This window comes from Crocuta crocuta, unplaced genomic scaffold (genome assembly GCF_008692635.1).
Source record: "Crocuta crocuta isolate KB4526 unplaced genomic scaffold, BGI_CrCroc_1.0 scaffold429, whole genome shotgun sequence".
Taxonomy (NCBI): domain Eukaryota; kingdom Metazoa; phylum Chordata; class Mammalia; order Carnivora; family Hyaenidae; genus Crocuta; species Crocuta crocuta.
Window position 1 is genome coordinate 1,877,323 of NW_027527381.1, and position 22,464 is coordinate 1,899,786.

General features: G+C 35.5%; 1 protein-coding gene across 9 annotated transcripts in view; it reads right to left on the reverse strand.

Moving 5' to 3' along the window:
- Window positions 1-22,464, reverse strand: part of NEK1 (NIMA related kinase 1) — a 221,576-nt gene that overhangs the window by 42,271 nt on the left and 156,841 nt on the right. For 6 of the 9 annotated variants that reach the window (XM_077772766.1, XM_077773160.1, XM_077772902.1 and 3 more), the window contains 3 exons: window positions 21,215-21,367; window positions 5,453-5,641; window positions 2,059-2,179 (listed from right to left, as the gene is read on the reverse strand). In XM_077772766.1, the coding sequence (XP_077628892.1) occupies window positions 2,059-2,179; window positions 5,453-5,641; window positions 21,215-21,367 (463 nt within the window). The remainder of the gene's footprint in view (window positions 1-2,058; window positions 2,180-5,452; window positions 5,642-21,214; window positions 21,368-22,464) is intronic. The other 3 variants (XM_077773048.1, XM_077772837.1, XM_077773233.1) reach the window with 1 other exon arrangement.

A 22,464-nucleotide genomic window follows, 5' to 3' on the forward strand; every position in this document is an offset into this window, starting at 1 on the left:
CTATCTCAGTTACAAAGTATAGTCATGCCTAATGAGGATTAACAACAGAATCATCTTCACTAAAGTCAAGAGAAACACAGAGATATCCTCTATTTCCAATATTTAACACTGTATAAAAGATATTAAGACAATTACAGAAAAAAAACTAGTGTTAAAAAAATTTGAAAGACATAAAATCATCAATGTTTTCATATGATATGATTGTATATGTGAAAAAAGCAAAAGATTCAACTAAAAATCTATCATGAACAACAGAATATATCAATAAGATAGTGGGGTACAAATCAATGTAAAGAAATCTATAACCTTCTAGTTAGAAGATCTCATAGAATAGGGGCCATTTTTAACACCAAACAAAAGATACAAAAGATAACATATCTAGGAATAAGCTTACCAATAAAAGTGTAAAACCTAGATGAAGGAAACTATAAAAATATTCAAAACTTCTATCATGTTCTTCATGGTCAGGAAGAAACCAACAGTTGGTTTTCCCTACATTAATTTATGAATTTAACATCCAAGTAAAATACCAAGTGATTTTTTTTCCCGGAGGAAGGTGAGCAAAATTTAGTAAATTCTAAATTCAAATGAAATATTACCCAAACAAGAATAGCCAAGAAAACCAAAAAAGAAGAACAATGAAAGGGAATTAACCTTACATGATCTTAAAATATATTTTACATTTTAGCTTAAATAGTGTGTACCAGCACACTGTATAAAGACCAATGGAGAAAAAATACAGACAGACCAATGGAATAGGGGAAAAAAGCATTAAGAACAGCTCAAATAATTAAGAAAGTTTAGTACATATTAAAAGTGGCATTTTTAAACTGTGCAGGAAAGATGGACTTTTTAATAAATGGAGTTGCACAACTGGGTAGCCATTTGGAAGAAAAACTAAATCCATATACTAGGATAAATTACAAATAGGTCAAATATTTAAATGTAAAGAGTGCCATGTAAAATTAGTAGAAAATAAGATTGAAAAATTTCTTGAGAATCTTAGAAAGAACAAAGTATTTCTGAATTATTATTAAAATCCAGGTAAACATGACAACCAAACCAAACCAAACAAAAACTTCTGCATGGCAAAAAAATAAAACATTGGTGTTCAACAAGGGAAAAAGTGTTGCAACTCACATAATAACCACAGCAAATATTTCTGGTATTTAATGGTTTCTTACTGACTTATAAAAGATCAACAACCAAGTTTTTAAAGTTGGTCAAAGATATATACAGAGAATTCACAGAAAAGGAAATACACGTGAAACTTAAACATGTGAAAAAATGTGCTCCCTTTACCAATCATAAGAGATAAACTAAGATATTATTTCTTAACCTATCAAATTGGCAAAAATAAAAAACTTTGATCCTAACTTTGGCAAGGCTAGGGGAAATGGGAGTTTTCACACATTCTTTCTGAGAATGTAAATTGTACAAACCCTGGGAAGAACAATAAATAAATTACAAATGCAACGTATAAATACACAATTGACCCAGAAATTGTACTTCTATGTATCCATCCTATAAGATATATACAGGCAAAATTACCTTATGTAAAAGCTTATTCACTGCAACATCATTTGTAATAATCAATTGATGCAGAGTATCAATTAATGTAGAAGATTTATTGAACTGTGGTATAGCCATACAAGTAGCCATAAAATAAGAAAAGCTCTCTATAGATTACTATGAAAAAATTCCCATGTTACTGACTAAAAATAAAAAAGGTGAAAGTACTGTTTACATTATACTAAGAACTTTATTTAAAAGGGAGGGAGACTATACACTTTTGTTTTGTATAGATTAAAAATATCTGGAAGGAAGAGACAATGGGAATTTGCTGGATGAGGACAAAGTTGGAAAACAGACTTTTTACTCTATAACTTTATATATTTGATCTCTGAACCACATGAATGTAATATTTTACCAACAATTATTTCATAAGGTATTATAATAAGAGGATATAATGCAGTATTAGCTTAGTACAGTATTTGAGAAAAAGGTATTACAAAAGGGATCCAGATTTTGAAATGTAAGGAAAAAGAGGTAACATACTCAGTTTCCTTTGTATCTTTTATCTCACTAATCCATACATCCATGATCATGCATGGCAAGGTACCATCTTTGTTTGATTCATCTGGCTCTTGTAGAACTTCTGTTTCTAAGCCATCAGATTCTGAAAAGCAAAAACATAACAATAAACATATCTGAAAGCAAAATCCATATATAGAAATTTGAATAAATTTTCTATAAAGATCATTACCTCATTTTAGGCTAACATACTAATTCTAACAAAAATTAAATATTTTATCTGTAGATCTTTAATCTTGTTAACTCCTGGTTGATATTTTGTGAAAGTAAATACTAATGAGAAAAGTTTCTGTCTTCATTTGTTGATTTCTCTTTTTCCTCTCCAATTCAGATTATCAATGCTCTTGTTTAAGCCACCATCACCCTCTCTTTTTTCCTGAAATCCAGGTAAGTCTTTCATTCTCTATTTTTAAAGTTTCCAAATAGCTTGTCCTAAAAGATAACTGATATGGTGCCAATCCTTAAAGTTTTAACCCTTTATTCAAATAATTTTTTTTTGCTTACTTGTACGAGGTAAGCACTTGGGGAAAATATTGTTATTAATTAGCACCTTAAGTCATACCAATATGACTTATTCTACAAACTAGATTTGTGATTGCAATCCCCTCAAAGTCTAAAATACTTACTCTCAGGCTCTTTGTAGACAATGTTTGTAAACTTGCACTAAGCTGTATAGCTTCTATTATATGTCAAACAGGGTTCTGTTTTTTTGTTTTTTGTTTTTTTTAATAAAAGGCATAAGATCCCTACTAACTATAATTCTAATAAGTAAGACTATTTAAGTTACTGTGGTGAATTAAAGATATTCACACACCTAGCAGGGTCTCTAACGTTCCTCTCATCTAGAAGGGGCCTCTAGCTCCCCTCCCTTTGAATTAGGTCTGGCACTGTGACTGTCTTAACCAATTGAGGATAGTTGAAATGTTGCTATGACAGTTTCAGATCTAGTCTTCAAGAAAACTGGCAGCTTCTGCACTGGAATCTACAAGCCACCATGAAAGAAGTTTATTCTGGAAAGACCACGCGGCAAGTTCCTGAGGCTAAAATAAGGAGAGGGAACCACCTAAACAGGTCCAGCTGAGCTCTGCAGAGGCACCAGACATGGGAATGACATCATATTGCCCCTTCCTGCATAAGCCCAGCTGACAGATGAATACCACTGAGTGGTAATGATGCCACATGGGAGAGAACTTTCCCAATTCCGAACCCACTAAAGCCTGAGATAAATAAGCTATTTTAAGACACGAAGTCTGGGGAATAATTTGTTTTGCAGCAATAGAGAACTAAAACAGAATTTCATATCTGAAAATAGGGTGCTGACATAACAAAAGCTTAAAACATGTGCACTGGTTTTGGGACTTGACAACAGGCACACATTAAAAGTGCTTCAAGGAGACTGCTGACAAGAGACTGGCCAGTGAAAAAAGTTTCTGGATGCTAGAGTAAAGGAGATTCTTGTTACACAGTGGCAGAAAATTTGGTACCTATAATAACAATAATGACAGAAAAAATACTAAAGAGATTTAATGACCCAGCTAAGATCCTATCTAAGCCGAATATTAAAAGTGTCAACTAGCTTCTTTAGTAGCTTCTTTAGTAGCTTCTGATAAAGTTCAAGAAGACAGAGATTAATTGAAGAAAGAACTGTTTAGTTTATGAGGACAATTTAGAAGAGAGAGCCTAAGTTAATTCCTTCCAGGCAACAGGAGTTTCTTATGGGAAAAGATGGCCTCAAAACAAACACTGAATTCAGGGCAGCAAAATGTGGTCTCAGGGCAAAGATGAAGTCAAGTGTATAGACATAAGACCTTCTGTTATAGCACAGAAAGATTTAAAGGCATGCTTCCCAGACTCTCTTTGTTAAACAAAAGGATTTTTAAGAATCTCAAGAGCACTGTCTCACAGCATCCTATGGGTAACTGAAAGAAGAGAGGGGCCAAAGAAAAAAGGAATGAAGAAAGAAGAAGAAAAAAATTATCAAATATAGTAAATGTGACAATGTTCATACAAAACCCACTAAAAGTACTAATTTTCAACTTGCAGAAACACCATCAGCTTGGATTCCAAAGGAAAGATAGTTTAGAAAAGCCCTTGAGGACACGGACTTTGGTGCAAAGGAAGCAAGCTGACATTGCTACGCCTGGCTGGCTTTCAGAATTTCTAAGGACTAATGATTGATATGTGTCCCCCATTTTCCTCATTTGTGAAAAGGAGTCCCTATTCTTCTTTCAATACTGAATGTTAGATATATAGAAGGCAAATAACTTCTCTTTTTTGCTTACAGGTCTTGAGATAGAGTAACTGTACTCAAAGAACTATACTCAAGAAAACTCATCTCTACATAGGCCTGACTTGGATAACATCTGTAGGCTTTGAGTTCTTCCCCCCCTTTTTTTAAGTTTATTTATTTATTTGGAGAAAGAGAGACAGGAAGAGAGGGAGGGAGAGACAGACAGACAAGACAGACAGAGACAGGATGCCAACTAGGCTCTGCAGCACAGAGACTAACGTCAGACTCAATCTCACAAACTATGAGATCACTATCTGAGCGAAATCCACAGAACTAGTTGACTGAGTCACCCAGACGCCCCTAGGCTTTGAGCCCTTTAAATAATAAGACGAAGCTTTAAGAAGGGGTGAGTATACTATGCGTGTGGGGGGAAATGTAACAATTTTGGTCAGGTGGCAGACAATGGGATATTACCAGCAGCTGCAAATTCTTTAACACTCTTAATTTGGAGGGGTAGGCTCTGTTTCATTTCCTTTTGGCTCTAGGCTGGCCTGTGACTGCTTTGACCAATGAAGTAAGGCAGAAGTGATACTGTGCCAGTTGAGATTAGCTTTTACAAGTTCAAGTAGTTTTTGCCTAGGATCTGTGAACCCTGGACCACCATATAAAACATCAGTTACCCTGCTGGAAAGGGCATACAAAAAGGTAAGGAGACGACATGGAGAGGGAGAGGGGCCAGGCTTAACACAGCCTTCAAGCTGTATCTGCAGAGACACTACTGAAGCCATCTTGAACCCGTCAGACCACGTTGCCAACTGAATACCACGAAGTGATCCCAGAGACAAAAGCACATGAATTACAAAAATTAGGTTAGTCAAGCCTTGACTCAATTCCTGATACACAAAATCATGAGATATAATAAAATCATTGCTGTTTTAACACTAAGTTTTGGGGTGATTTATTATACAGCATTTAAAAATCTAGACCAGTTATTAACCATAGAAAAACAGTGAACTTAATTTGAGATGAATCACCCAAACATACACATGTTTTGATGATCTGTTTATAAAGACCTGTTTATATAGAAGAGATTAAGGTATTATTAAATTAAATACAGCTCATTTTGACCTATTAAAATACCATCCACATTTCCTCCTGATTTCAGTGACATCTGTGGAGATGCCTCACTCAATTCTGGACTGTTTGTTTCAACAGAAGAATCAACAGGAGCTGATGAATTCATTTCAAGTGAAATATATTTTACTTTTTCTTCTCCAGTAATTAAAGGTTTGTAATTCTCCCTTCCTGGAGAAATCTCTGAAACAACAACAAAAAAGAAAAATCATGTTACATTTTCAAAATAACTTGAATTTTACCTGTAACAGTATTTACAGCAAAATTCAAACATCATATTCTTACAACAGATAATTACTGGGTAAACTCTGTTATGTATAAAAATTGATAAATGATTAGGTATGTGATAGCTAAATTTCATTTTAGTCATACCTAATGTTTTTCAGGGTGAATAATATATGGTTTACCTTCTTTTCCCTTTTGGTGAAACTAATATATATGTTCCAAAATGTTGTATTTTAAATCATTGAATAATTATTTTTATTTGTTTCTGGTAATTGCTAATTACTTCCAATTGCTCAGAAATTCCCCATACTTTTGATGCCCGGAGAGAACGGATTTACCTCAGAACTTACTGCAATTTTGTGTAAGACAAACAGGTCACTCTCATTCATTCCTTGAAGACGTTACTTTATAGCTCATAGTCAGGAGATCCCCCAACACTAATTCTCTCTTAACTAATTAAGTTGATTGCTGAATTTCCATCAGTAATCCTTCCAATCTAGGCCTCGCAATTCTTCTCCAATGATTTTTATCTTTCTTCACTGTAACTTGATCACTCCAAACGTCATATCTTAGAAAGCCTGTCATTAACTACAGCTCCTCAAAATTTTCAGTGTTAAATATTCCACCTTCTAATTTCTAACATCCTATTTTTCCATTTATCTCCCTCTTTCTAACCCAACTTTAAAAATGTCACCCCAACAGTACCTGCAATGCCCTGATAGTATGTTTTCTCTCCCCCATCATCTTCATTAAAATCCATCATTAATAATCACTTTCTCACATATATCTTCAACTCATTTTACCCACATGGAGAAATCTCAACCCCTTATAAATACAATTTTCTGTGCATTATGTCTGCACATACATGGCTGAAATGGGTGGGGAAAAAAGGAGTCTGGCTTTCTGTTCTCAATTTCAAATCATTATCACTAAAGTTAAGTGGGCACTTTGTGTTGCTGACAGTCCTACCATAACACCAGGATACCAGAACTGCATCTAGTTCAGTTAACTTACTTAGGAAAATAAGTTGTGTATGAATATATTTTAATTATTTTACCTCTTATTTCTTCCTAGTCAATCAAGAACAAAACTATAGTGTTGCTCACTTTGAATATCTTCCCTATACCAAGCTTCATCAACAAATTGTGATAGAGGTCACATCTGTGTTTTTGCTCATTCAACTACTGTTCTGCTATAAAATCATGTCTATTAAAATCAGGAACAAGGATGCCAGTTAGCACCATTATTAAAGATTGCTTTAGAGTGCCTAACAAATATAGTAAGAAGGAAAAGAAATAGAATATTGGACAAAAAACACTACTTCTTATCACTGATATTACCCATACATTTGGAAGATCTAAGATCAAGGGAAAAAACTGAATGTATTTAAAAAAATAATTCATTGAGGTGTCTGAATATAAAAGTTTACACTGACAGAAAGAAAGAAAGAAAGAAAGAAAGAAAGAAAGAAAGAAAGACAGACAGACAGACAGACCAGCTTTATTTAAACTAAGGGTGCCTGGGTGGCTTAGTCAGTTAAGTGTCTAACTTCAGCTCAGGTCATGATATCATAGTTCATGGGTTTGAGCCCCGCATCAGGCTTTGTGCTGACAGCTCTGAGCCTGGAGTCTGCTTTGCAGTCTGTGTCTCCTTCCCTCCCTGCCCTTCCCCAGTTCACATTCTGTTTCTATCTCTCTCACAAAAATAAATAAAGATAAAAAATTTAAAAATATAAACTAGAAATAACAACTTAGAAAGGGAAATAGGAAAAACATAATCCATAATAAAGACAAAAATACACACACTGTGCAAGAATCAATTTACTAAAAAAAAAATCCTTAAGAACTTAAATGAAGAAAACAAAATGTTACTGACAAACACAAAACAAGATGGTGCCAAGATAAAGACATACTTAAATTCTTGAATTTAACAGCATAAAAATAACATTCCAAAAATAAATATATAAGTTTAATATGATTCTTTTTGTAATGTTTATTTATTTATTTTGAAAGAGAGCACAAGCAGGGGAGGAGCAGAAAGAGAGGGTGAGGGAGAGAATCCTGAGCAGGATTAGGACAAACACAAAACAAGATGGTGCTGAGAGCACAGAGCCTGACATGGGGCTTGAACTCACAAACCATGAGATCATGACCAGAGCCAAAACCAAGAGTTAGATGCTCAAACAACTGAGCCACCAAGGTGCCCAAAATTTAATATAATTCTAATCAAATGCCCAATAAAATAAAATAAAATTTGTTTTAACAGTAACTGTCAAAAATAATCCAGAATAATGTTAGATTTCTAATTAGAGTAAATGTCTTGCGTGTGTGTGTGAGTGCTGATGCACACTCGCATGAGTTGTTGATCTAAAGGATTTAAATATTTTTAAAACCTTTCTATCCATTAAAAGAAATTCAGATGATATAAAGAAAAAGACATACTTGCACAGAAATTTAAAAAAAAATCTTCATGGCAAAAAAAAGGCATAAGTTAATTAGCAGCATGTGGGAAAAACCTGTGTTGATATACTAGATATAGATTATCTATGCCAGATAAAAATTCACACAAAAAAAATATGGGCAATGCCATATAAAAAGGGCAAAGAATATAAATACAATTTATAAAGAAGCAAATCAAGGTGCCTGGGTGGCTCATTTGGTTGAGCACTGTCAGCTGTGCTGACAGCTCAGCACCTGAAGCCTGCTTCAAATTCTGTCTCCCTCTCTCTATGCTCCTTCCCTGCATACACCCTGTCTCTCTTTCAAGAATAAAGATAAAAAAAAAATTTTTTTTTTACAAAGAGGTAAATCAAAATGGCCAAAATAAAATGATAATGGAATTTACCTATAATCAGAAAATCACAAATGAAATCCATTTATAAGACTGGTAACAACATAAAAGTGATTAATACTGACAAAATTTGTTTAATATTTGAAAATCAATTAATGGTATTTGCCACATTAATAAAGAAGCAAAATCATACAATGATCTCAACTGATTCAGAAAAAGAATCTGATAAGCTTAATGACTCTTCCTAAAACAAGACTAGAAGAGACTTCCTTAATCTTATAATGGATATTTTCAAAAAAGACTTGAGTTAATATATTTACTTCTTTGAGTCAAGAGTATGGCACTTCTCTGTTCAACAATCTATTGGAAGTCTTAGCATAAGAAGTGTAAGAACTGGAAAACACAAAATTAAACTGTCTTTTTTTTTTCATGTTTATTTCTTTTTGAGAGACAGAGACAGAACAAGAGCAGGGGAGGGGCAGAGAGAGAGAGATAGCAAGACATAGAATCTGAAGCAGACTCCTGGCTCTGAGCTGACAGCACAGTGCCCATTGTGGGGCTTGAACTCACAAACTGTGAGATTATGACCTGAGCCCAAGTTGGACACTTAACCAACTGAGCCACCTAGGTGCCCCAAATAAAACTGTCCTAAAATGGTATCATGGGTTTACAAAAATACCAAGAGAATCTACCAATACACTACTAGAATCAATGAAGGAACTCAGCAAAGTTGCTGAATATAAAGTCATACACAAAAGTAAATTATACATGAGCCACAGTTATAAAGTAAAATTTCAAAACAGATGAATAAAACAGTGGCATCAAAAATTATACAATTTTGACAAATATCATATGTTTGCACGTATACGAGGATTAGGAGGAACCTGATGGAAGAACAAGGGGGAGAAGAAGGGGGGAAATGGTGGAGGAAAGGGAGAGAGGCAAACCATGAGAGACTCTTGAATGCTGACAAAAACTGAGGACTGATGGATGTGGGGGGGAGGGGGGATGGGCATGGAGGAGGACACTTGTGGGGATGAGCACTGAGTGTTATGTGGAAACTAATTTGACAATAAACTATTTGTAAAAAAAAAAAATTATACAATTTTGGAATTATCTAATAGGATATATAAAATACCTCTATGGAAAAACTAGAACCTACTGTTGAGAGAAATAAAAGATCTAGATATAAGTAGAGGATATAAATAGCCATGGACTAGAAGAGTAAATACTGTAAAGATATCAATTTCCTCCAATGTATATATTCAATATAATCCTAAAAAACCCCCAACATGATAAGCCTATGTATATGTTCAAGAAAACAGAGGAAAAAATGGGCCAAATGGCTAAATCCATGGTTATTTTCAACAAAGAACTAAAATCTGTAAAAGAATATTAAACAGACATTCTAACATTGAAAAATGCAATATCTGGGGCATGGGGTGGTTCAGTCAGTTAAATGTCCGAGTTCGGCTCAGGTCATGCGTGATTTTCTGGTTCATGGGTTCAAGCCTCACACAGGGCTCTGTGCTGACAGCTGAGAGCCTAGAGCCTGCTTCAGATGCTGTGTCTCCCTCTCTCTCTGCCCCTCCCCCACTCAGGCTCTGTCTCTCTCTGAATCTCTCAAAAATAAATAAATGTTAAAAAATTTTAGAAAAGAAAGATAAACGCATTATATGATATAATGAGCTCACTGGATTCACTGAGACACAGTAGAAGATTAGAGAACACAAAAGACAGATTTTATGAAATGACAGATCAGTAAAAATACTGGCATAGTTTGTTTTACCACACTTTGCAGATAACTGTGTTTTCTTACAAATGGAAGGTTTATGGCAACCCTGGATGGAGCAAGTCTGTCAGCGCCACTTTTCCAATCGTATTTGCTCATTTCGTGTCTTTGTTGCATTTTGGTAATAGCAGTATTTCAAACTTTTTCATTATTAGTATATTTGTTACAGTGATCTGTGATCTGTGATGATGACTCACTGAAAGCTCAGATGACCGTTTTTTCCAGCAATAAAATACTTTTAAATTAAGGTACGTACATTGCTCTTTTAGACATAATGCTATTATGCATTTAATGGACTACAGTATAGTGTAAACATAACTTCCAAATGCAACAGGAAACCAAAAAATTCATTTGACTAGCTTTATTGTGATATTTGCTTTACTGTGGTTGTCTGGAACTGAATCCACAATATCTCAGATGTATGCCTGTATTTATACTGAAACAAAAGGGGAGAAAATGTGAAAAAGCAGAATAGAGCAATAACAAACATGATGAATTCAAAATGTCTAATATTTGTGTAACTAGAATCCAAAAAGAAGAAGCAATATAGAAAGACCTAATGAATACAGTCTCTCCCAAATTGAAATAACCTAAGGCAGGTTAAAAACAAACTACATCTGTGCATATGATGGTAAAACTGTTGAAAATCAAATACTGTTTAAAAAGCTTGAAGAAAAACATAGGAGCAAAATAAGTAACAAAAATAAGACACAAAAAAGACATATTTATGGATGCCAGAAGAAAATATACTAACACCTTTAAAATGGAAAGAACAAAATAAAGCAAGAGCAATCCCTCTGCCTCCCCTCCCCCACAAAAAACCCAAACCAAACCAAAACAACTTTGCCTACTTAGCATTTAGTATACACTGAAAATGGTCCTTAAAGCTAGAGGTGAAATAAAGACCTTTTCAGATAAAAAAAGCTGAGAGAATTTATACAGGGCAGATCTGCACTACAGGAAATATCAACGGCAGTTCAAAGGAAAAAGATATCAAATGGAAATGTATAACCTCAGGAAGGAATAATGAACCCTGTAAAAAATATGGCTAAATGTAAATGAATATTGATTTCTTAGCATAATAATAATGTCTTATAAGCCAAATAAGATTATTATAGTAAACTACATAATGACAATAAGTAAAAGGGTTAGAGGGGATAGAGTAATATTGCTAAAAAGCTCATACATAATTAGAGAAGCAATATAAATATTAAGTTAAGGTAGATTTGAATTAGCATTATGATAGAATTAAGGATACAATTTGTGATCTAGGATCACAACAAAAGAATAAATGAAAAATGTATAATTAAGAATAGAAAAGAAAAATGAAATGCTTGATTGGTCCAAAAAGAGGTATAAAAAATGAAATACAAGAATAAAGAAACAAAGTACAGATGGAATATATAAAAAACACTGCAAGATTGTTACACAGACTAAAAAGCAAACCATATCAGTAATGACATTATACAAGAATAAGTTTAACCCTCAAGATTAAAAGACAAAGATAGGCTGGATTTGAGATATGAGACACATATAAACATAAGGAATCAGAAAAATTAAAAGAAGATACAGACAAAAACATACTAAGCCAACATTAACCAAAAAAATGCTGTAGCTATATAACATGAGATAGACTTTAATTTTTTTTTTTTAATGTTTTATTTATTTCTAGGAGAGAGAGACAGCATGAGCAGGGGAGGGTCAGAGAGAGAGGGAGTCACAGATTGAAACAGGCTCCAGGCTCTGAGCCGGCAGTCAGCACAGAGCCCGACGCGGGGCTCGAACCCACGAACCGCGAGATCATGACCTAAGCGAAAGTCGGACACTTAACCGACTAAGCCACCCAGGCGCCCCTAACATGAGATAGACTTTAAAAGAAGCAATGTTACTAGAGATAAGAAAAAATGTCACAATAATAAAAATGGTCAATACAACAGGAAGATGCATAAAAGAGTCAATGCAATCACCTAAACAATGTAACGCAACAATCTAAACAATCACTGCAACATTTAAAAAAAATTTTTCTTTTTTAAGAACGTTATTTATTATTGAGAGAGAGACAGAGAATGAGCATAGGAAGGGCAGAGAGAGGGGGAGACACGGAAACTGAAGGAGGCTCCAGGCTCTGAGCTGTTAGCAGAGAGCCCAACACAGAGCTCGAACTCAAAAACTGCAAGATCGTGACCTGAGCCAAGTTGGACACTTAACCGAGTGAGCCACCCAGGCGCCCCACAATCACTGCAATAATTTAAACTGCTATGCACTAAATAACAAGTAGGAAAAATATATAGAATTAAAAGGAGAAAATGACAAATCCACATATACACTTGTATATTTTAACATTCTTCTCTAAGTAACTGATAACAACAACCAGAAGAAAATAATCAGTAAAAATATAGAAGACTTTCATTTAACAAATAAACAACTTGACACAGAACATACATGCATACAACTATACCCAATAACTTTTCAGGCACATACGAAACATTTACCAAAACAAATTGTCAGTTGGGTGATAAAGCAAGTCAAAAATTTCAAGATAAAGGGGCACCTGGGTGGCTCAGTCAGTTAGGTGTCCAACTTCAGCTCAGGTCATGATTTCACGGTTCGTGGGTTCAAGCCCCGCGTCGGGCTCTGTGCTGACAGCTAGCTCAGAGCCTGGAGCCTGTTTCAGACTCTGTGTCACCCTCTCCCTCTGACCCTCCCTTGCTCACGCTGTCTTTCTCTCTCTCTCAGAAATAAATAAAACATTAAAAAATTATTTTTTAATTTCAAGATAAAAATTATGCACAGTATGATGTTCTGTGATCACAATACAATGAAACTGGAAAGCAATAACAAAAAGATAACCAGAAAGAGTCCAAATGTCAGCAAATTAAATGCAAAATATTTGAAAATAATCTAAATATTAAAAGGAAATTACAACATAAAATTAAATCCATAATTGAAATATTTTCACAGAGATAATTCCACATTCTTCTTTTTTAAATTCTTTTTTAACGTTTATTTATTTTTGAGAGACAGAGAGAGACAGTCCATGAGTGGAGGAGGGACAGAGACAGAGAGGAGACACAGAATCTGAAGCAGGCTCCAGGCTCTGAGCTGTCAGCACAGAGCCTGATGTGGGGCTCAAACTCATGAACTGCGAGATCATGACCTGAGCCGAAGTTGGATGCTCAACTGTCTGAGCCACCCAGATGCCCCGATAATTCCACATTCTTATGGCTTCATAGTTGAATCCTTCTGAATACTCAAGGAAAAAGTAATACTAATTTTTTACAAAGTTTTCCAGAAAATAGGAAAAAAAGGAATATTCCCCAACTTGTTTTATAAGGTCAGCAAACCCTTGAAACCCAAACACCACAAGCAGCTTACCAAAAAGGGAAAATCATAAGCAATACTCTCTCATGAATTATTTTCCCTGGCAATGGTTGTAGGAGGAACAGTCAAATGTGAGAAAAAGTTTTACAGCAACATCATACATGGATCAAATATTTACAGACAAATGGAAAAATTCTGGGAAAAGACCAAAGAACGCTGTTTTGTTTTATTTCTCTGAATCCCTGCACAAAACAGAAAAAATCAGGATAGCAAAACCATATATTCATGAATAACATCTAAACTAAATCTAGGTAACAAGGTATCCTCACAAATCCCCAAGTACATGTGAATGGGGAAAAATCACCTACAGCCTCCAAACTCAGGTAATAAAAGTATCTGTACAAAAGAAGGAAACAGTAAGAAACTTAACAGGCCCCAGATCAGAAGAACCTCCAAAATAGCCAGCAGGTATTTACAAGCAAGTAGGATGGGTCAATTTAAGAAAAGCAGCTGAAATGGGAATAGTTTTTATATATTTTAATATGCAAATAAATGGAAAGTGTCAATGGAGGAGTCAGAAAGGGTGGGAGAAATCTGGGTCCTAAGAATTCTCAAAACTAACCAACTAAAGCTCCCTTCTAGAACAAAGCCTCATACTCTGGAGAAATTGCTAGAAGGAGAACACAAATTGATCTGTGCAGGGATAAGAGAAACAAAGGAAAGAGAAAAGTGAGGGAAAGAAACAGAGACAGAAGAGCTCAGAAACTACAAGACTATAATTTTTATGTTACTTTTTAAAGTTATTTTATTTAATCTGAGAGAGAAAGAAAGGGCGCACACGCAGGAGAGGCAGAGAAAGAGGGAGAGAGAGAATCCCAAGCAGGCTCCAAAGAGTCAGCGCAGAGTCTGATGTGGGGCTCAAACTCATAAACTGTGAGATCATGACTTGAGCTGAAACCAAGAGTCAGACACTTACCCAACTGAGCCACCCAGGCACCCCTGGCTATAATTTTTAAACACTACATGAAAATAACAGAAAAGGAAGCCATAAGCTATGAAGTTAGAAAGGGTATTCTGACTTCTTCTGTGCTCCTAAAAGTTTAATAAATCTAATTTCACATAAAAATAAGTAACAGAGGATTATTGTTAAATTCTGTACAAGTTGTCAGAAAGAAAAACAGTGTATAAAGTAGAATAATGTTCTCAAAGACTGGTGTTTCCCAACGTTGTCACTACTGAGTCAGATAATTATTTGTTTTGGAGAACACTTGTTATAGTAGCACTGTAGAAGATTTACCAGCTTCCTTGGTCTCTACCCACTAGATACCTGCAGTGCCCTTCCCAGTTGACGACCAAAAATGTCTTCCAGCAATGCCAAATGTCCTCTGCGTGCAGATACACCCTCATTTGAGAACCACTGCTATAGAAAATTAAAACCTACCAAAAAACTTGGGGCGCCTGGGTGGCTTAGTCAGTTAAGCATCCGACTTTCGCTTAGGTCATGATCTCGCGGTTCGTGGGTTCGAGCCCCGTGTCGGGCTCTGTGCTGACTGCCAGCTCAGACCCTGGAGCCTATTTCAGAGTCTGTGTCTCCCTCTCTCTCTGACCCTCCCCTACTCATACTGTCTCTCTCTCTCCTAGAAATAAATAAAAAAATATATTAAAAAACAAAACCTACCAAAAAACTAAAATTATAATGTATTAAAAATTTGTTAGGGGCGCCTGGGTGGCTTAGTCGGTTAAGCGTCCGACTTTCACTTCAGTCATGATCTCGCGGTTCGTGGGTTCGAGCCCCGTGTCGGGCTCTGTGCTGACTGCCAGCTCAGAGCCTGGAGCCTGTTTCAGAGTCTGTGACTCCCTCTCTCTCTGACCCTCCCCTGCTCACGCTGTCTCTCTGTCTCTCCTAGAAATAAATAAAACATTAAAAAAATTAAAAAAAAAATTTGTTAGTAAAATTAAAAACATCATGGAAGACATTAAAGAATATAAGTTATAATGAGAAAGTAATCAGAAATGAGGCAGTTGATAGAGTTACAGAAAAACTAGCAAAAAGAAAAAATATTATAAATAAATACCTAGAATGAAACATAAGATCATATAAACAAAAAAACACAATGTCTTCAGAGATATAAAACGAGAACAGGAGAGAAAATTTTTAATTAAAAGAAAGTGATGGAAATGATTTAAGAGAAAGTGATATTAGAGAAAGATGAAAAATACAAGTTCGTGAAATAGACTGAAGGAAGAGAAAACTAGAAAAACTTATTAACACTTTCCTAAAATTGGGGTGGGGTAAAGATTACAAATTACATATTACAAAGACATACAACAATGAGAAAAACTACAAAACTCTAATGAAAAAAATCAAAGAAAAATTAAGTAAAGAGATGTTCCATGTTCATGGATAGGAAGACAGAATATTGTCACAATGTCACTCCTTCCCAATTTGATTTATGGATTCAATGCAATCCCAGCCAAAGTCCTAGAAAGTTATTTTGCGGATATCAATACTAATATCTAAAAGTTGATTCAATATGATTCTAAAAGTTTAGGTGGAAAGGCAAAAGATACAGAGAAGCCAACACAACACTGAAGGAGAACACAGTTTAAGGAATGATACTACCCAGCTCTAAGACTTAGTATAAAGCTACAGTAATCAAGACAGTATAGTAATGGATAGATGAAACAGAACATAGCTTAGAAATAGACCCATATAAATAGTCAACTGATTTTCAATGAAAAAGCAAAGGCAATTCAATGGAGAAAGGATAGACTCTATAATAAATGGTTTTGGAACATCTGGATATCCCATTTCTTCTCTCCCCCAAAAACTATCTAGACACAGACCTTACATCATTCACAAAAGTTAACTCAAAACTGATCACAATCCTAAATGTAAAATGCAAAATTGAAAAACCCCTGGAAGATAACATAGAAGAAAATCCAGATGACCTCAAGTTTGGTAATGACATTTTAGATACACTACCAAAGGCATGATCCATGAAATGGAGGATTAATAAGGTGGACTTCGCTAAAATGTATTTTTCTTCTAAACGTTTACTTACTTATTTAGAGAGAAAAAGCATGTGCATGTGGGAGAGGGGGTGGCAAAGAGAGAGGGGAAGAGAGAATCCCAAGCAGGCTCAGCACCATCAGCACAGAGCCCAATGCAAGGCTGAATCCATGAATGGTAAGATCATTACTTGAGCTGAAATCAAGAGTTGGATTTTCAACCAACTGAGCCACTCAGGAGTCTCTGGATGTCACTAAAATTGAAAACTTTTGCTCTACAAAAGACACTGTCAAAAAAAATTAGAAGACATGCCACAGAGTGGATGAAAATATTTGCACAAGACATAAGATACTATTAATCAAAAACACAAAGAACTCTTAAAACTCAACAATTAAGAAAAGCAACACTAAATAACCCAATTTAAAAATGGACTAAAGATCTGAACCGACACCTCCCCAAAGACATATACAGATGGCAAACAGGCATATGAAAAAAATGCTCCACATCATATGCCATTTGGGAATTGCAGATTAAAACAACAAAGTGATACTACCACACATCTACTACAATGGCTAAAATCCAAATCACTGACAACACTAAATGCTGCTGAGGATGTGGAGCAATAAGAGCTTTCATTCATTTCTGATGGGAATGCAAAAATGGTACAGCCACTTTGGAAGATAGCTTGGCAATGTATCACAAAACTAAGCATACTGTTAACACGTGAACCAGCATTCATGTTGCTTGGTATTTACCCAAGAAGTAAAATCTTATGGCTTAACAAAAACCTGCACATAGATATTTATAGAAATTTTATTCATAACTGCCAAAACCTGGAATCAATCAAAATGTCTTTCAATAGGTGAAAAACCTACTGAATAACCTATATAAACAAACTGTGGTATATCCCTACAATGTAATATTATTTAGTACTAAAAAGAAATAAGGTATCATACCATGAAAAAACAGGGAGAAAACTCCAATGCATAATACTAACTAAAGAAGCCAGTCTTAAGGCTGCATATGGTATGATTCCAACCATCACATTCTAGAAAAGACAAAACTAATGAGACACTATAAAGTGTCTCACTCCTAGTGGATGCTAGGAGTTTGAGAGGAGAGAGGAATAAATAGGCAGAACACAGGGATTTTTAAGAGCAATAGACTGTTTTGTATATTATAATGGTGTATATGTATCACCATTAATATGATTTTTTTCAAAATCCATGGAAGGTATAAAACCAAGAGTGGACTTTATCCTATGGATTTGGGGTGATCATAATGTGCCAACATCTGTTCATCAATTTTAACAAATGCACCACTCTGGAGAGAGAATGTTGATGGTTGGGAAGGCCGTGCATAGGCTGGAAGAAGGGATATACTGAAACTACTTTCTATTCAATATTGCCATGAACCCCAAATTAAAATAAAAGTAACTATCAAAAAAACACAGAATCTACTGGGAAAATAAACATAACACTAACATTTATTTTTTAAAAAACTACTGGACTTGAAGGAAAAAGAAAGATATCCTTTGAGTATCCAAACAAAAAGACTAAATCATTTACAAGAGAAAATAAGATTGTCATTAGATTTTTGATGGCTTTGCTTTATGCCAGAATACAGTGGAGTTTTAATATAGTAAAGAAATTCAAGGAATGGAAACATAAGCCAAAGATTTACATTCAACCAAACTGACTTTCAAGAATAAAATCTTAACACAAACTGCTATGAACATACAAAATCTCTGGCTGTATTGTTCACATACCTTCTATTACAAAAAGGGCTTAAGACAATCAAATTGATGAGACACTTAACATAAAGCCTGGGAGACTAGAGAACTCTGCAGGTCCTTTATGCTTCTCATTAAATCCACAAAACAATCCTTAATAACAGTGTTTCCATTCTACACATAGAGAAACTGAACGTCAAAGTCAGCGCAACTTGCCCATGGCTGCTGGGCAAGCGACTGAACCAGAATTGGAACCAAAGCCCATTATCCTTCCACAGCATGAAGCTGCTCCCACACACATATTAAATAAACCTTTTTGTCCTTGCATATACTGGGATTGCGTATTGCCTGGAACTTCATTCTCTCCCTTATTTACCCAATGAGCTCTTTTTTTTTTTTTTTTTAATCTTTGGCCTAGCTCAAGATCACTTCCTCTCTCTGTGGCTTTCTCTGACCCAAAAAGGCCTTATCGTCCTTAATGAAACTATATGGTTTTGACAACATAAAGCCTCCTAATCTGTGGTTCCATACCATTACACATGCACTTCCAACACAGATTTTCCCACGTGTGATTTCCTTTTTTTTTTTTAATGTTTTATTTATTTCTTGGAGAGAGAGAGAGAGAGAGACCGCGTGAGCAGGGGAGGGTCAGAGAGAGAGGGAGTCACAGACTGAAACAGGCTCCAGGTTCTGAACTGGCAGTCAGCACAGAGCCCGACGCGGGGCTCGAACCCACGAACCGCGAGATCATGACCTAAGCGAAAGTCGGACGCTTAACCGACTAAGCTACCCAGGCGTCCCAACCACGTGTGATTTCCTAATGGTAAGAAACTGTGACTTCTTTGTGTTAAAATCCTAGCACAGAGCATTAAGGAAAAATTAAAGACAGAAGATGACAACTCTGAGAAGTCTTTTTTTTTAACTATCCATGATAAAGTTAGTTACTTACACATGTCTACACTACCTTTAACTTTGTGCCTACTTTTATTCTTGCCCTTTTCATGCAATTTTATCATTTATTTGTTTTCATTTGTGTCTGTCCTCTGAGAGCAAGGATGATCTTTTTACTCTTTGTAGCTTTCCTGCCTAACACGTAGTGGTAGGAACAGTTAATTAGTGTTCCATAAATAGCTGGTAAATTGAAGTTAAAAAAAAGGTAAGACAAGTCATAAATGACTTCTCAGTTCCAGTTCTCTGAAGATGGATTTTTTGAATATGGAGAAGATCTGCCTCCACACTAAATATTATTGTACACCAAATACATACATTTAAGCAATAATGATTTTACATAAAAGGAATCAGACTCTGATGTTTTTAAAGTTATAGTTCTAATATAAACACATAAAGGAGTTTTAGATTACAAAATAATCTATATTTTTTTATTTTTATTTTTATTGTTTTTACAAATAGTTTATTGTCAAATTAGTTTCCACATAATACTCAGTGCTCATCCCCACAAGTGCCCTCCTCCATGCCCATCCCCCCTCCCCCCCCANTCTATATTTTTTTATCATTATTTGTGAAAATATTTTGGCTTGGAGACTTTTTTCCCCTTGAATACAGCCTGAGGTATTTTGACAACAGGAACAGACTAAGATGTAAGAATACAAAATTGCTAGCATTTTTATTTTTGACTAGTGTCTGGCATACAACTGCACAAATTGCAAATATAAGAGTGTGAACAAGTTAATTACAAATACATACAGTTGTGTACTTACACTGTTTTCAAACAACTAATTGTATATACTTCTCTCTTGAAACTGCTTTTCCTTTAACATTAAAGAAAATGCTATAATGATTAATGGCTAGGAGATTCACCCTTAGAAAGAAAACAGCAATCTACTTTTTATACTTTAATAACATGTGTATGGGTTCATCTCACTGGCAAAATAGCATCTGGCTGATTTCTTTATACACACTTCAAATAACCTTGCCACCTATGTTATTTTTTTGTCAGTTTCAAATATGAGCATCACTCTAATTCAGATAATTTTCTACATTCAATATTCTCCATATTCAAATAATCCATCTTTAGAGAACTGGAACTGAGAAATCACTTATGATTTGTTTTGCTTTTTTTTTAAAAACTCCAATTTACCAACTATTTATGGAACCCTAATTAGCTGTTCCAACTACTATGTGTTAGGCAGGAAAGCTACAACGAGTAAAAAGATCATCCTTGCTCTCAGAGGATAGACACAAATGAAAATATATAAATGATAATACTGCATGAAAAAAGGCAAGGATAAAAGTATGCACAACATTGTCAGAGACAGTCTTAAGGAGACATACGGAAAAAAAAGATATATTGAGAGAGAACATAATAGTGACATACATTCATGTATAGACACAAACTCTGAAAAAAGAAAAATCATATTCAACCCCTCATTTGAATAAGCTTGTAAGTGTGAAAACACCTGTTTTATACATGGACAGTCTTCATATGCATAGCTGTAATACCAAGATGTACAAGACTCACGGAACATAAATGTTTTACTCCTGCCTCACAATTCAGCCTTCCCAGTCCAAAATGGATGTTGTCATAACTACTATAGATATCTTTATTCAAGAAATTTCCAGAATCCACATGCATTGCTCCTATATCTCTCTTCATGTAAAAAAATGTTTTGACTGTCCTACTTTTCTGGATCGTCTAATACACATTTCCTTTTCCTTTTAAGATCCCATCCAGGTTATGTCAGGTCAAAACTCAAGACTACAATGTTGAGACAACACTTCAGAAAAGACAACTAATGTCCATCTAACTAGAAAATTATGACAAAAAGATGACCTCTTATAAATAAGTAGACATATTTTTAAAAATACAGTTTTGTTTTTAATAACATTACTTCTAGCATGGAAAAACAATTTGTTTCTGCTTACCACTTCTAATGGTCGTGTTTTCCAGTAGTTCTGTCTGAAGCTGAAGTTCAGCTTCTCCAAGAATCTTTAGAACCGAATCTGTAGGGCTTCTTCCCCAGACTTTTCTTGGAGATCCACCAGGATCTAATTTGATAACCTCTCCCACTGTATGTTCTATAAGAAAAAGACACAAAAAACAAATTTCACTGATAAAACATAACACTGTTACTGTTTCATAAGGCAGATTTAAGATCTATCCAATTGAACACATCAAAAGAAAGAAAAGTTGTATCACTAGGAACATATGCTGATGATGCTTCAAAAGACTTTCAGAGAATGAATGTTGAATGATGAACAGATAGAATGAGTGATAAATATTACTAAGAGTAGTAATAAAAATATAGACCTATAATTGCCTTTTAAAATACTTATGGGAGGCAGATTAAGATGGCAGAGTGGGAAGATTAAGGACTCATCTCCTCTTAGGGACACATCAAAATCTACAACTACATGTAGAACAACTATCTTAGAATGAACTGAAGACTAGCTGAACAGATCACATAGAACTAAAAATATAAAGAAAAAGACAAATCAAGATGGGTAGAGGGCTGGAGATGCAATTTAGTCAGGACTCACATCCCTGCCACGATGACCCATAGTGAGTAATATCACAACTGTAGGGACCCCCCGGGGGTCTGAGTCTCACGTGAGGTTCCATAGACCAGGGATCTGCACCAGAAACACAAGCACCCATAATGTATGGCTTTCAAAACCAAGGCAGCTTGCTTATGCTTGGGAGAGCTAGAGAACAGTAGGAAACTGCAACTCCACTGTTAAAGGGAATATGGACAATGTCAGTGACTCCAAGTCCCAGCACAGTGCAGCGGTTTGAAAACTCCCTGGGTTATTAGTGAAGGAAATCCACTAACTTTAGATATGCGCCCGAGGGCCAGGGATCTGTTGGAAAGTTCTCCAGGGATGAAAGTGCTGGGGTGTACAGTTTTTCCTATCTTCTTTCTATCTAGCTGACCCTGCTCTGGTAGGTGCCATTTCTGACACTTTCCACCTACTTGCTAGCAGGACTAGCTCCACCTTGACATTCCCTTGTGGACTTGCCCCACCCAATCTGCCCACCCAGGGCCAGAGTCCCTTCCCTAGCATACCCTGCAAGCAGCCTAGGTTGGTCAGGAGCCTCTTCTAAGCAATTTCCTGCCCCACCACTCCTGGAGGGCACCCTCAGCAAGCACCAGAGTCCCTCCTAAGTTAACCTG